Genomic DNA, 15,187 nt, shown 5'->3' with positions numbered 1-15,187 from the left:
TATATATATATATATATATATATATATATATATACACACAATTTACAATAAAAAAATAAAACATAAGACTGTTATATAAATAAATACAGTATCTCTGTAATAGAAATCCCTTGAATCACATGTGCCTTTAATGATACTGCTGAGACTGTAGACAATATGCTGAGAGGCCTTGGGGGCTCATAGCCTATGCTCAGAGCACTTTGACTTTGAGAGGATGCAAGTTGCACAGATACATCCACCAACCCCTCCTTTTCACCCCAACTCAAGCGCCAGGCGCCAGTTTAGATGCATCTTTACACAGACAGCTTGGCGACGTCAGTTCTAATGGCCTTTATCTTAATCTGCTTTAAAAGCATCCTGCGTTTCCACAAGATCTTTTCACCTTTCCTAGCCCACATTTAATAAGCAGGCCCTCTTAGCTGTTTAGCCCTTCTTGTCATGAGGTCATGCCAGACAACATGGGGCAATGTGATTAACAGGGTCCAACTGAGACGGGTTGGAATTTGCAAAACCACACCTTGAGAACCGTAAAGCGCTTGCGTGTCTATTTGTGTGAGTTCTGAATGATATTGTTGAGGGGCCTGAGGGTGTTATAGCACAATTGGTGTCATGTGGACAAATAGCCAGAACAGACACACATCGACATGGTCCCTTGAAGTGGAGAGATAGGGATCAAGCAGGAGTTTTAAGAGGTGTCTGGAGACTACAGATGGTCTGCTCCTCCTCAGACGGGACTCTCAGGCTCCAGAACCTCTACAGTCTCCAATGAGTCGCTAAACTGCTCAGTTTCCAGATTAAATATTAATCCACATGGAACATTCATACATGGACATGATATACAATAGGGAATTTATGTGGTCAATGTATAAAGAAACTGGTTCTTGTGTTAAAGTTGGGGAAGCATACTATGATCCTGGTAGACTAAATATATTGGATGAAATATATTGGAATTGTACATTAATGTACATTAACATTAAGACGTACATGCACACACACACACACACACACACACACACACACACAGAGAGAGAGATAGATATTTAAGAAAGGTAATCATCCCCTCTGAGGATACATCATGACAGGCAGCTTGAATAGGGCTGAATTATTCATAAGCTAAACGTAACAAACAATGAGGAACAAAGTATTTTTCAATGGCTTTCAGTAATTTAACCTGTTACCTGAAAAGGGATACAGAAATACCATGAGTCAGCACTCAAAGGTTTTGTTCATTATCCATAATACATTACAACTACATATTAGCATATATAGTCATCATCTGACCACTGCTATTGAATTTTGTAACAGTTACTTTTTGAGTTATGTCTTAGTGGATCCTCTACCGGAATGTCAGACAGAAACCACAGTCTTACACAGCATACAGATGATATTTTTTTATAGCATTTTATGGAAAACATCAGCATGTTTACAGAAATGCAAAGTTGTGGTCTCTAAGGCCTCCCAGTGGCAGCTTTGTAGAGCTGCAGTAGCAAACTGACATGACTTACGGTAAAAAAACAACAACTAGTGGTTCAGAATCTTACATTTTGTACACATTATCTATAAGCAAAGAAATAGAAAGTTGGCACTGTATTGCTATGCAGTTGCTAAATATGAGCAACAGTGAAGCTTATACTATTGCTCATTGTAATACTGATATACGTACCTTGTAGGATGGCAGGAAGCAGAGAACCCCTCGGCTCACTGTGTGGCAGACTTTCAACAGCAGGGCCCCTACTTCATCCTGGAAGGCAAATGTCTCTGCATGCTGAAATGTGGCACAAAGTTTACGACCCTGAGGCCCTGCACCAACTGTACCGACCCAGACCTTCAACAAAAAACAATACACAACTATTACACAACTCTATTCAAAAGTTTGGGGTGATGTTTTCATAAAGGAAATTAAACTTTTGTTCAGCAAGGACACATTGAACTGATCAAAAGTGACAGCAGGGACATTTAGAATTTTATAAAAGATTTCCATTTCAAATAAATGCTGTTCTTTTTAACTTTATGTTAATCAAAGAATCCTGAATAAAAAAAAAGTGTAACTGTTTCCACAAAAAATATTATTAAAATATCTAACGCTGACCTGTGACTTGCTGATGACATGATTTGCCTCCAACTGGATGGAGAATTTGATGCCCAGTTCAGAGGAAAAGGAGCCCATGGGAGAGAGGGTGCCCGAGGTCAGCACGATACTCCGTACTGAGCCGCTCAGATCTGAAAATGCCTGTCGTGACACACATCACCAGCCATAACAGCTTATGATTCATACTCATACTGACAACATCCCAACGAGATTTTAAAAGTACTGCAGAAAAAACAGTTGCTCTCACCACAGCAGGGTTGAGGCACCAAAAGCTCAGGGTGTGCACCAGAGTTTTGGTGCGGGTGCTCTGTCGGCGACGCTGGGGTCGTGCGAAAAAGCCCTGAGCGTCAGGCAGGTCCTGCTGGGTGGTCCACATGTAGCTCTGCTGGAGGGCCACACGGTAATCATCTGCAAACCTGTACATATTCACAAAAAGAAAAATCAAGTAAAACTAACAGATGAATATAGAATATCTAAAGTGGCTTACTAGAGCATGTAGTAGAACATTAGACAAGGATTATCAAGTACACTAAAATACATTGGAAGTTATCTTCATTCATTAAACTAGGGCTGGATGACATGTCAATTATTTAACATACATTTGTGATGATTTTGCTGCCATTATTAAATTAGGCAAAATTTATTTGGCCATGAAGTTTCCTGAAGACTGTGTCATTAAAATAATTTCACCAAACCTCACTATCCTGCGACTTGCAAGTATGATAGAATTTGGACAGCAATATTTTAATAGCGTATCTGATTTAAAAAATGAATTGTTTTACTTTTTGTAGTTTATTGAATTTGGACAGCAATATTTTAATAGCGTATCTGATTTAAAAAATTAATTGTTTTACTTTTTGTAGTTTATTTTGAATTTATGGTTCCTCTGTAAATGTTACACTTAAATCTTGTCAACTTTTAGGAGTACACCAGCATAAAGATAACCTTTAAAGCTAAAAGACATGGACTAGAAGCCATAAAACTCCAATTGTGATTTCAAGGGGTCTTTAAAAATCACTGCCAAAAACCTTTTTAGAGATAGCAAGGTAAGAAGAATGATGGGTAGTTTGTGATAATGACCTGCAATTTTGTCTGAAAAGAAATTCCAGCACCATAAAGAGGCTTTTGAGCATTGACTGAGTGTTGGAGCTGATGGTGGGAACCTGCACCACGTCTTCTCTCCCGTTCACTAGCCCAATCCGCTCCTCCTTCTCCAGCACCGCTGCCAGGTTTTTCTACACAAAGCAGAGACAAATCAGATAAAAAAAAGGGGATAGACTGTTAGTATACTCCTTCTGGTCAAAGGGGAGGAAGATATATGGAGGAAGGATACCTGTAGCAAAGAGAAGGTGTCTGCTGTGATGCCAAGGCCATGGAAGATGCCAAGAATCTCGGCTCCTGTCCAGACCTTACAGGAAGACTCATATTCACGCTCCTCCAAGCTATTGCAGCTTTCCTGCACCCAACTATATAATTGTAAGGAAACAAACATAATGAATTTAGCTTCCTTTCTTTTTTAAAGAGCAATATTAAGCTCACAGGTGACAACACAAATGGCAGATTTGTCCAAATTAAGAAATATCAAGAATCTTCAGAAAACAGATCTCCGACATATTACATCACATGATGAAGCAGAATATGGATATCCTACTGCCTAAGATGAGAAACTGTTGGAGAAAAGATGGGCCATACTTGGCAAGGCTGCAGCAGAAGGCTAGCAGAGGCCTGTGTTGATCGCGCCGAATGTTGTGTGTCACCATTCCATCCATCTCATCACGCGCCAGCAACAGCTGAGCTTGGTTCAGAGTGTAACTGGCACTCTCACGGGCACAGTCCTCAATGTTATGAGCCTCATCCAGCACCACAATCTGCTCCTTCAGATTGATTTCCATCTGGCAGAGGAACAACATGACAGTTATCACCATATGGAAAAATACAAAAATCCTTCAAATACAGTATCCTAACAAATGTGTCATCAACCTTATTCGAAAACTTCAACTGACTACTTTAAAATATGAGTGAACAGACTGCGTTAATGTTTTTAGTCTCTTAAGTATGCATTTGCTTCATCAAATATATAGAAAACAATATATTGTGAAATATACACTACTTAAAATAATTATTAATTAAAAATATCTGTTTTTATCTATGATTTGGTGCTCCAGAAACAATTCTTATAATTATCAATGTTGAAAACAGTTTTTGCTGCTTAGTATTTTTGTGGAAACTTTTCTGGATTTTCTATTTATTTGGTGAATAGAATTAGAAAGTTCAAAAGAACAATATTTATTTAAAACAGAAAACTTTTGTAACATTAAAAAAGTCTTAACTGTAACTTAAACTATTAATTTATTAGTGTATATATTACTCTAAAAAATTTAGTGTTTTTATACACATCAAAAATAAAAATCATTTAATCATTTAATTTTTTTCTGAAACACAGCAAAAAAGTCTTAAATCTATATAAAGCAAAAAAGCCCTACATTTTACATTATATTATATAGCAGCTTATGCATATGTTATATAGATTATATAGTAGTTTATGCATTGATGCTCACACTTTCACGAATGAGGGGGTCCAGCAGGTAGTTGTAAGGACAGAACACGATGCAAGCATCTTGCATGAGCTCCCGAGCTGCGTAGTATGCACAGGACCGCAGCTTACTGCCAAGACGGACCAGATCCTCAATGTCCCAGGCCTGATGTAGCCCATGAACCCACTGTAAAGTGCTCTGATCACGCATTTTATGCACATTGTGGTAGTACCGACATGACAGACCCTGAAAGACATGAAATTATATAAACACACCCAAATGTATTTAAATGTATTTATCATTCTATTTTATGAAAATAGGTAATGTTTGAGATGCATAGCAAGCACCAGCAAGACCAAGGTTGTGGGTTTGAATCCCAGGGAATGCATGAACTGATACAATATACTATTCATTTATTTAAAAATTTACATGTTTTGTTGCAATTAAACCACATAATTGGACACAGATTGATATTCCTAACACTTGCTTATAATAAATGTGTTTTTTATACAATTATTTAGGCAGGTGTGTCTCCCTGCAGAAAAGGGAAGCATCTGTGCATTATTTCGTGATTCACTGGAACCTGTAACATGTTGCTGAAAGGCTGATGGCAGCTTCCAGTATACATACTCAAAGAGGGATTAGCCGTCAATGAGAGAACAGGATAAATGTCAACCCGATCGTGCCGTTTTGATCCCCTGTCCTCCAACTCTTATGAAAGTGATGATGGCACTGCTGAGGGGTGTGCGACCTAACGATAAGTGTCTGAAAGGCCTATGCTCTTCAGCCATTCAGTAAGACCAGGAGAGCGGAATAAAGACTCGGAGTGGGGCTCATATAAAGACACAAGAGATGGGGCCCCAGGGAGGATGAGGAAAACGACAGTTCATTCTCTCCTCTCTCCGAGCGGGGTTGTCGGCACGGTCTTCCCCGCTTTCATGTGCAGGGGTGCGACACAGTCCAGAGGTGAGTGGACACCTGTGGTGACAGCATAATAGGTATCATTACGCGAGCTGCCCGATGGTCAGAGACTAAACAACCTGGACAATAACGAAGCTACCACTGGAACAAAGTGCGTTTGAAGCCTTTGACAAGGCTACACAACAAAAAAGGTCTGTATGACTGATTGGGGATATTATCGCCTGTAACTGTTCTCCACAGCTTTGGTGACGGAGATTAAGTTTGTGAAACCTTAAAGCGGGGTTTGCATTTCAGGGTCGCCAGCTTGCCTTCTTTTCTTACGACAGTGTTATACTGAAAGGAGAAGAGGGTTCACAGAATAAGTGGCCACACTTGCTGTTTGGCCTGCAGGCTCCTGTGAAGATCAGGAAACGAGGTGTTTGGTTCCACAGAAAAGAGTGGGTCAATCTCCGTTCACAAGATCCAATTCAAGACATTCAATGGCTAACAAATTCATGATGAGTTGATCACTACTTAGGCCCAACACTTAAGGATGAATACGGCACAGAGCCATGACCTGTACACGTAGGACGGCAGAGGAAATAGGGGTTATCTTTTGCTATACACACACAAAACACCCATTATCAAAAAAAAAAAAAATCTAAAATGAGACCATTCTAATAATGCACCACCAATTTGGACCACCAAAAATGCTAATCTTCAGTCAAATGCTGGTTTGCAGCCAAAGAAAACAGGCCAACATCACCGACAGAAACTGTTAGGGTTCAACATTTACTGCTGTTCAGTGGATTTTGTGGGCAAAATCCAGTCATTTCCAATAGGCATCAGGAATTCCATGTAAAAGATTTCCCCACGCAGATTTCGCAGCAGTTTCAAGTTAGTCACGTGGATTCACCGCATTGTCCAAGATCTTTGGTTTGAAAGTGACTTCTGTATGAACTGTGCTTCATACATTGCTGACAATTGCTGAAATGATGTTAATGTAATCAATTGCACAATAACTACCGTATTGGCCCGAATATAAGACGACCGCGTTTTTTCAGATGTATTTCCAAGAAAAAAACATCGTCTTATATTCGGGTCAATACGGTATTTAACACTTCTTAACTCTTTGTTTGGTTAATGTCATCATTGCACTGAACAACATAAGCACAATTGCAATGTTTCGACCTCTATACAGCTATACAAACAGTAACAAGAAAAAAAAAAGTGTTAAATATTTATTTCCATGACAAAATATTCTAATACTCATAGAATATCTAGAATATGAAACATATTAAATCAAATTTAAGTTATTCCAAACAAAGGCTAATTTAGGATTTAAGATTTATTTTTGGCATTTTCACCTTTATTATGATAGGACAGATGAGAACTGACAGGAAGCGAAGTGGGAGAGAGACAGGGGGCGGGATCGGGAAAGGTCCTCAAGACGGGATTCGAACTCGGGATGCCTGTAGCGCAACGACGCTGTATGTTGGAGAGCTCTCCGCAAGGCAACAATGCTACATTTAAAATAAGTACTTTTAGTACTACATTAAGCTTTTTTGGCCTAATGTTTCCAGAATTTTTGTTTCTGAGAATTACTTTTTTTTTTTTTTTTTTAAACGTCCTCAAAATGTAAGTGGAGATTTTAAGACAACCAAGAGAAAGAGATTCATTGATGATCTTTAGGTTTCTCGCAAAACACTAATATTGGCAGAGTTCAGGGTTCAGGCCTTGAACTCATTGAACCAGGAGATGTCTAAGTCTACTCTCTTTTATCCCTCTGAGAGGCTCTAATGATGACAGATGAATGAAGAACCTGTGCTCAAAGGTGGTTGAAATGTCACATGAAGTAACATGGGAAGGGGCCGACTCACGTTCTTGGCCTCCAGCAGCTCTTTGCAGCGCTCGTTGCGGTTGGCATGAGGCACCACTTCGGGATGAACACAGGTATGGTCTCGGCTGGACAGTATCGTCATGGGCACGGTGGAGTAAAGTGTCCGTTTGAGCTCCCGTGCGATCTGTGTGATCTGCTTATGAGTACGAGTGCCAAAGAAGATCTTTGGGATCTTTTTCCTTCCGCTTCCCTCTTTGTCTTTATCACTGTCCTTGGACTTTTCAACCGTTTTCTGTCCTGCTTTGAGGTTGGCGCAAGGACAGAGTGAACAAGACACGGGAGACTGTGGAATACAAAAAGAGAAAAACAAGTCAAGCATAAACATTACAAAGAGAAACAACCTACTTGAAGCAATGCTACAGACCTTGTTTGTCCAGATCATGAAAAGGCTTTTGTATTAGCGATCATATAGATAATCATTCACATAACAGGCAAATGCTACATGTCAAGACAGAATGACCCCAAGCAAGACTGTAATTTTAGACCGGGCCATTGTAAATGCTACTGGCCCCTCTGATTGGATCTCTTTAATTGCAGCTTTCACACAAAGGGCTATGCTTGCCTGCAGCCAGCTCTAGTGGCGAAACTGATCTTGAGGATGGTATGAGCATTTTAAGTGTCCCACTTTCCCCTCCATTCATGGGAACGACACACAACTCATGTGTAACATAGCTGGTGTCAAGCAGAGAGTCCCTGCTTCATTTTGTGGGAGATAGCAGTATTGTCTGAGTACTGAAATACTGCATGCATGAAACAAGAAAAGCTTGTGAAGTGTTTAAATATACATTATATCTGAACTGCTATGCCTGGAATATTTAATATAGGAACTGTTATAAAGGAACTGGACAGAGTCAATATTTCTTCACCTTGAGGATTAATGGGCTTAATCTTTCCCTGTATGTTTATGAATCAGGTTTCTAATCGTTGCTGATAGGTAGGTGCAGACGGAAGAAGCAATTTTTTAAAACTGATTTTTAATTTACTTTTGAACTGTATTGTTTTAAAATTGTACCATGCTTAAATTCATTCAGCAGAATTCTGCACTGATTTTAGTGAGAATAATCAGCAGAATCCTGCCGAATGGATTTAAGCATGATAAAATGTTCAAAATACAGTTCAAAAGTTTGGGGTCAGTAAGATTTTTCCTGAGAAAAATTATAATTTTTATGCAGAAGGGATTAATTAAATTGATCAAAAGTGACAGCAAAGACAGCAAATGTATTTCTGTTACAAAACATTTCTATTTCAAATAATTATGTTCTTTTGAACTTTTTATTCATTAAAGAATACTGAAAATATCACAGTTTTCAAAAACTATTAAGAAGCAAAACTGTTTTTAACACTGATAATGAAAACTGGAGTAATGGTTGCTGAAAATTCAGTTTTGCTATCACAGGAATATGTTTTAAAATGTATATAAAAAAAGTTAACTTTAAATTGTAATAATATTTCAGAATATTAATCTTTTACTGTATTTTGATCAAATAAATACAGACTTGGTGAGTATAAGACATTAAAAAATGACTACTACCACTAACTTTTGAACGGCAATGTACATATTTTGTACATGTACATACAAATTTTGTACATGTACATACAAAACATGTTTAAAATCAATCAATCAAGGTCAAAGAAATTGTAAATGTCTAATTGGTCTAGAGCACTATTTAATTTCTATTAAAAACCTATTCAAAGTTTTGACTATACAAATAATGCACAGCTTATTTATAGCATTTATAACCTTTCTATTTTGTTTCTTGTTCTGTCCTATCTAAAAATAAAATGTGACTTTTACAAGGATGTGTGTAATTTTCCCCCCTCTCAACTACATGATTTTGTCCAGGCATGACTTCTCATGCAGCGCACTGCCTGCGTCTGAGTGACTAAAAAAAACAACAAACAAAAAAGTGCATGTGATATGAACTACGCTCAGGTGCTAGGAAACACTGTTTTGTACTCATTTTGACGAGTCGGCTGCAGTGCGGCCAACTGAATATGCTGCTTCTCTGCCGCTCACTGCACAGAACAGACGCAGAGAGAGGTGACACTTCTCCGGGAAAGTCAGACCTCGCGTTCGCGGGACAGCACTGGCGAAATCTTCCAACTGAACCATAGCTAAGGTTTATCCAAAAAAGTTGCTAGGTTTGTCAGTATGAATATTCTATGGAAAAAATCTGCTAAAAGGGTCTGAAAGTTGCTAAATCTAGTGCTAAAGTCGCGCTCGTGTGGATATTGTGGATGAGTTCTTCTGTGTCATCACGGTTCTATTAGTTCTACAGCTTTCGGAACTTTCACGCTTAGTAACACATACAGCTGTTCCCTCAACACAGTACAACAGTGAAAAGGGACCCCTTTCAAACAGTGTCGTGTTCCGAACGTTGTTTAAGCGACATACCGTATTGCGCGGTATTTTAAAAATTCATATCATAACAAAAATAAACACCGGTATTCGGTATGAACCGGTATACCGGCCAGCACTATACCCATGTCATTATATAAATTTGTGTCCTCATAAATCACAAAAACGTGCGCACACACACATCAATAATTTAAATATTACAAGTGAATTTAAGCATCACAACATTATGCATATGAAAAATTATTGCTCATTTTTAAATTGGCTAAAGATTACATTTAACTGTTATTAAATTATTATTAGTATTTACATTAAGATTCATTTTGAACTTTAAGTGAGCGTCAGATGGTGGCAAAGGTCATCTAAATTAACATGTACAATTAAATATCCAATATGGATTGATACCAATAAATAAAATCTCCTATATCTGTCTTGCTTCAGTCCTTCAAAATATCAGTAGCTTCTTTTCTTTTCCTAAGAGTGACAGTAAGATTATCCCTCATAAGCAAATGCTAAGTCACGGCGTGCGTTACACCTTCACATCAGGGATCAAGCTGTCATTTAGCCTGCACTCCACTGAAGAGGTCCAGCTCCGGTTACCAGAGCTGCTTCTCAAACCTTGTTTGTCATTAAATATTACAGTAAGTGATAGAATGGAAGCGAACGTGAGCCTGTCTTGCAAACCGTCCCCCGATGGGACAAAGACCTGGGCCGACGTGCTAAATAAACAGAGAGCTGGCAGCAGCTAAGGTTACGGCTTCGCAGGAAGAGTTACGGCCCTGCCGGTCACCTTACCTGCTGCTGCCACATTCAATAGGCCAGTCCAAGTATCCTGCCTCCTATACCGAATAATTACTTATTCATCGCAGGGGGGAGAGAAAGGGCTGATTGTGAATGGGAGGCCTTGTCAGCAGCCGTGCAGGAAACAGCTGACACAAGGGTATCCGTTACACTCAGCCTGCCACAGTTTCGGCCCCTCTTGCTACCGCACAGCAAATAAGACACCCCTGGAATGCAGATAACAGCTTCCATTGGCCGAACCTGCCGCCACAGACACATTCAGGCGGAGTGGTGCATTCTTTCATGGCGAGGCCCTGATATCAGTGGAGCAGAGATCTACACCTCAGGCCTCTCCAGACCTCAACAGCGGCTCCTAATAAAACAGTGCGTGGCATTGTGTGGGAGCGTTAACCCAAGCATGCTGTTCCAGTCAGGGGCAGACACCTGCAGATGCATCCAGCAGCTCATTGCTCTGCTAAGAAAATGTGGCCATTGTTCTGGCACTAAAAAATGAGCAAGGATATTGGGAAAGTGTCTTTGGGGGTTTGTAGAAGCACTGGTGTACAATGACAGCGTTTCACAGCTCTTCTGGGGCCTAACAACTAGTTACAGTTCAGGGCCAGCACACATACTACAAATACATCAAATAAGCTGTTGGTCACTACATGGTGTATTTGAGGGATAATGGATATGTGAAGAGTAGAGTAAGGAACTAATAATTGTTTTTTTCCAAACCAGAACTGAATGATCTTCATGACATTCAGTACATTAACCGTTCCAGCATGTGCAAAATGAAAGGGAGTCGGAAAGTATTTTCTAAGCAGCATAAAACATACAGCACGACTGGTGTCGAGCATATTACTCCAATAAGTTGATTTCTTTTTGGAGAAAAAAAAAAATAAAAATACAGTGCAACCAATGAAGTCAAAAGACTGCCAAGTGAATTACTTTTAGGACCTGGTTCTCTTTAATGAATCAAAAACATACGGTGCTACAAGTGTATTCCATTTCCCATGTTAATGACTCTTAAGAGCCAGTTGTTTTTAGTAAATCAAACACATTGAGCACGACCAATAAAGCCAGATTCCCAAATTACTTTTATGAACTGACCCTTTTACATGAATTAAAAACATACAGCATAACTAGTAAAGTCAGATTCCCAAGCAAATGACTCTTTTGAGCCAGTTGCTTTTAATGAATCAAACACAGAGTGTGATCAATAAATTCAAAAGCTTCCCAAGTGAACAACTTTCATGATTGGGTTTTTTTAAAAATCAAAAACATACAGCATAATCAGTAATGACTGATTCCTGAAATAATGAGTCTGATTTACTAAAAACAGCTAGCTTGTAAAAAACATACAGCAAGAACAATGAAGTTAAAACATTTCCAGGTGAATGACTTTTATAAAACTGTCCTTTTTAATGAATCAAAATCATACAGCTCTACTTGTGAAGTTAGATTCTCAAGCAAATAAACTTGAGACAGGTGTTATTAGTGATTTAAACACAGACTGCGATTAATTAAGTCAAAAGATTCCCCAGTGAACAACTTTAATGAACCGTTTCTTTTTTTTAAGAATCAAAAACACAACGGGTGAAGTAGGATTCTTAAGCTGATGATTCTGATTCACTAAAAACAACTGGCTCATAAACACAAATCACAACGCTACCAATGAAGTTAAAAGATTCCCAAGTAAACAATTTTAATGAACCGTTTCTTTTTAATGAATTTCCAAAACATTCACAGCAACTAATAAAGTTCAATTCTTGTGCTAAAGTTGTTTTATCTAATCGCAAACACATACAAATTAGATGGAAGAGTCAATGACTTAAACTCAAATTCAAAAGAATCTTTAGTGGAACCATTAAGAAAGTAGAATTAAAGACGAATCAGCATCAGAACAGGAATTGATCAATTCCTGCGTGAAGAGGTGGAGGATTCTACCCAGTACTTATCAGTTACTGGTGAAAAACATTATAAGAGCTGGGTTTGTTCTGTTAGACAGTGGCATTTCTGTTTGCCAGGTGAGGTGTGGAGAGAGCAGCTCCTGTGTTTGAGATGGTGAGGCTAGATTGTCTGTGCTCTACAATGGCCCTGTGGTGGAAGATGCAGGCCTGAGTGTGAGCGCGAACAATGGAGACTGCATTTCAACAGGCTGGCTCTGAGAGCCTGACACCTGAGAGACTGAAATCTCACACTGTCCGCCTGCCTGGGCCACTGCACCCTCACCATACAGATGGACAAGAGAGAGAAAGAGATAGCGGGCGAGAGACAGCGAGTGAAGCATTTCAGTAAGGTCTTTACTCCCTATAGCCCTCCTGATAGCTACCCCGGAGCCCTCCACCCCGCAAATCCCCAATCTCACAAAGCACCTGTTTATCCCCGGAGCGCCGTAACCAGCAGGTGAACCCCATTCAATATTTATCCCAGGCTTTCACAGATCACTGCCAAGCAAGGCAAACCTCTTAATTAAACTGGAGCTCGCTTCAAAGGGCCCATTGAAGATGTCAGTCAGCGCTGGCAGAGGCCGAGAACGGTGTCAGGTGAGAGAGTGAAACCTAAGGCCTGCTTTCTCTTCCCCCCCCTCCCCCCTTACCCAACACACCCATCGGCCCGCCCATCAGGCCAGGGCCATCCTCTTCGGTGACAGTCCACCAATCTTGAGGAACGCATAGCACAAGTCACTCCTTTTCCATTGTGCCAGTTGTAAGCAATATGTCCTATGGTGTGACAGGACAATCACGCTGACACAGATTCTTTTCACCACTGGCTATATGAATACCTGTGGTGTTTGTTACATTGCATCGGATTTTCTAAGAGGCCTTATACTGCATTTTATAGCCCTACATATCAGCATCGCTCAAACAAAACAAATGCACCATCTTCATAATAACACTTCATAAACCCAGATAGGAGGATTTCTGCTTGATGGAAATGATGAGGTGCCAATTGTTTGTTTAAGGTTATCAAATTATGTATATAAAAGGTCAAGCAGATTTCAAACAGAAGTGACATCCAAAAGGCCTTCCCACAATGTCTATAAGCTAAAACTAAACAAATCCAGAATCCTCAAACGTCTATTATAACCCTGTTTTGCATTGAAGCTTTGGTGCCATCCTACAGTATGTAGGATGAAAGCAACTGTGTATACATTTAATCATGAGTCATATGGCTTTTTGTGGCACAGTACTAGTCAAATTACAGTAATTTAACAGAGATAATTCATGCTTACAGACACATAATTAAGTGTCCAAAAGAAGTGTGAAAAAACCCCAAAATAAATCAAAAAATATCCCCATGAACCTTTGAAATCTGTTTTGAGCCATCCTCTGCTGCCACCAAGTGGTCAACAATAAAATAACACAACACATGCAATATTACATTTATAAGATTACATAATTTAATAATTATAAGTTGCAACAAAATAATTAATTATAATATTGTTTATTATAATCTTATTTCTTTAATAACACATACTATTTCCAGTGGCATCCTTGGTAAAACAGCTGAAGTAGGGATAAAGGGATAGTGCACCTAAAAATGACAATTCTGTCATCATTTACTCACCCTCATGTTGTTCCTGCATGATTTTCTTTCTTCCATGGAACAAAAAATAAGATATTTTGGAAAAAAATGCTTATATATTAGTATATTTCCATACAATGGAAGTCAATGGTCACCAAAACTGTTTGGATACCATTATTTTTTTAAATATCCTCTTTTGTGTTCAGAATATCTTCTTTTGTGGTCATACAGGTTTAAGCCCCGTTCACACTACAAGCGACAAAGTGACACGATCCCATTCATTTCAATAGAGAGCTGGCGATTTACGGCGACAAGTGCGTCAGCGGCCGTTGGCGACGGATGGGGCATGTCCAGTGACGTGACAAAGTTCAGAATCCTTCAACTTTATGCAAATGAAGAGTGACTTTCGGGAGCGACAGCCAATAGCAAAGAGGACAGTAGAGCTCATGTGATCGTTCTCCTCTCAGCCGTAGATAAACATACGCAATGGAAAAAAGTAGGCTGTTTCTCATTAATTTTTGTTTATATTATATTTAGTCTTTTGCCTCCAAAATGTTTGTATTTAGTGGCAAGAAACTTGATTCGCTGTCAAGGCAACCAGTAGTGAGAACGCCCACTAGCAACCTCATCGCAACCTGGCAACATGCAGCGACAAAACTTTAGAATGATATGAGGGTGAGTAAATCATGACAGAATTTTAATTTTTGGGCAAACTATCCCTTTAATGGTATTGGATGATGAAATGAGGAGAAATATCAAACAGTGCTCTCCATGGCTATTACTGACACTTTATTACATCATAGTCTCCCAATTAGAGATAAGAGCAGAAAATGTGTCTGAGGTGCACTCACACAACACTGTGGCTGCGACTGGCAGCTGTCAGCTCTGGCACCACTGTTCAATTCCATGGTCCAACTCTGAGCCCCGGGCACCAGTCTCTCCAGATGCTCCGCCTCTTCATCATCATCATCAATGTAAATCACTCCTCGCTCGAGACATCTTTGCTTGCTTTTCTGTGGAAAGAAAAAAAGCTGAGTGTGATGACAAGACAATCAATAATGTCACAGGAATAGAAGCTATTTGCAGAAGTACCTTTGGCT

The 15,187-nt window shown here is 39.3% G+C and overlaps 1 protein-coding gene across 4 annotated transcripts in view; it reads right to left on the bottom strand.

Annotated features, from left to right (window-relative positions):
- The window catches only part of brip1 (BRCA1 interacting helicase 1), a 38,180-nt gene that overhangs the window by 19,870 nt on the left and 3,123 nt on the right, over positions 1-15,187 (bottom strand). For all 4 annotated transcript variants that reach the window (XM_016455652.1, XM_016455653.1, XM_016455656.1 and 1 more), the window contains exons 6-14: positions 14,939-15,100; positions 7,404-7,706; positions 4,648-4,869; positions 3,782-3,981; positions 3,423-3,555; positions 3,170-3,324; positions 2,337-2,505; positions 2,090-2,230; positions 1,664-1,825 (exon numbers count right to left, since the gene is read on the bottom strand). In XM_016455652.1, the coding sequence (XP_016311138.1) occupies positions 1,664-1,825; positions 2,090-2,230; positions 2,337-2,505; positions 3,170-3,324; positions 3,423-3,555; positions 3,782-3,981; positions 4,648-4,869; positions 7,404-7,706; positions 14,939-15,100 (1,647 nt within the window). The remainder of the gene's footprint in view (positions 1-1,663; positions 1,826-2,089; positions 2,231-2,336; positions 2,506-3,169; positions 3,325-3,422; positions 3,556-3,781; positions 3,982-4,647; positions 4,870-7,403; positions 7,707-14,938; positions 15,101-15,187) is intronic.

Source organism: Sinocyclocheilus anshuiensis, unplaced genomic scaffold (assembly GCF_001515605.1).
Source record: "Sinocyclocheilus anshuiensis isolate Anshui unplaced genomic scaffold, SAMN03320099.WGS_v1.1 scaffold319, whole genome shotgun sequence".
In the NCBI taxonomy this organism is placed as follows: Eukaryota; Metazoa; Chordata; class Actinopteri; order Cypriniformes; family Cyprinidae; genus Sinocyclocheilus; species Sinocyclocheilus anshuiensis.
This window is presented reverse-complemented; position numbering and strand designations above follow the sequence as displayed.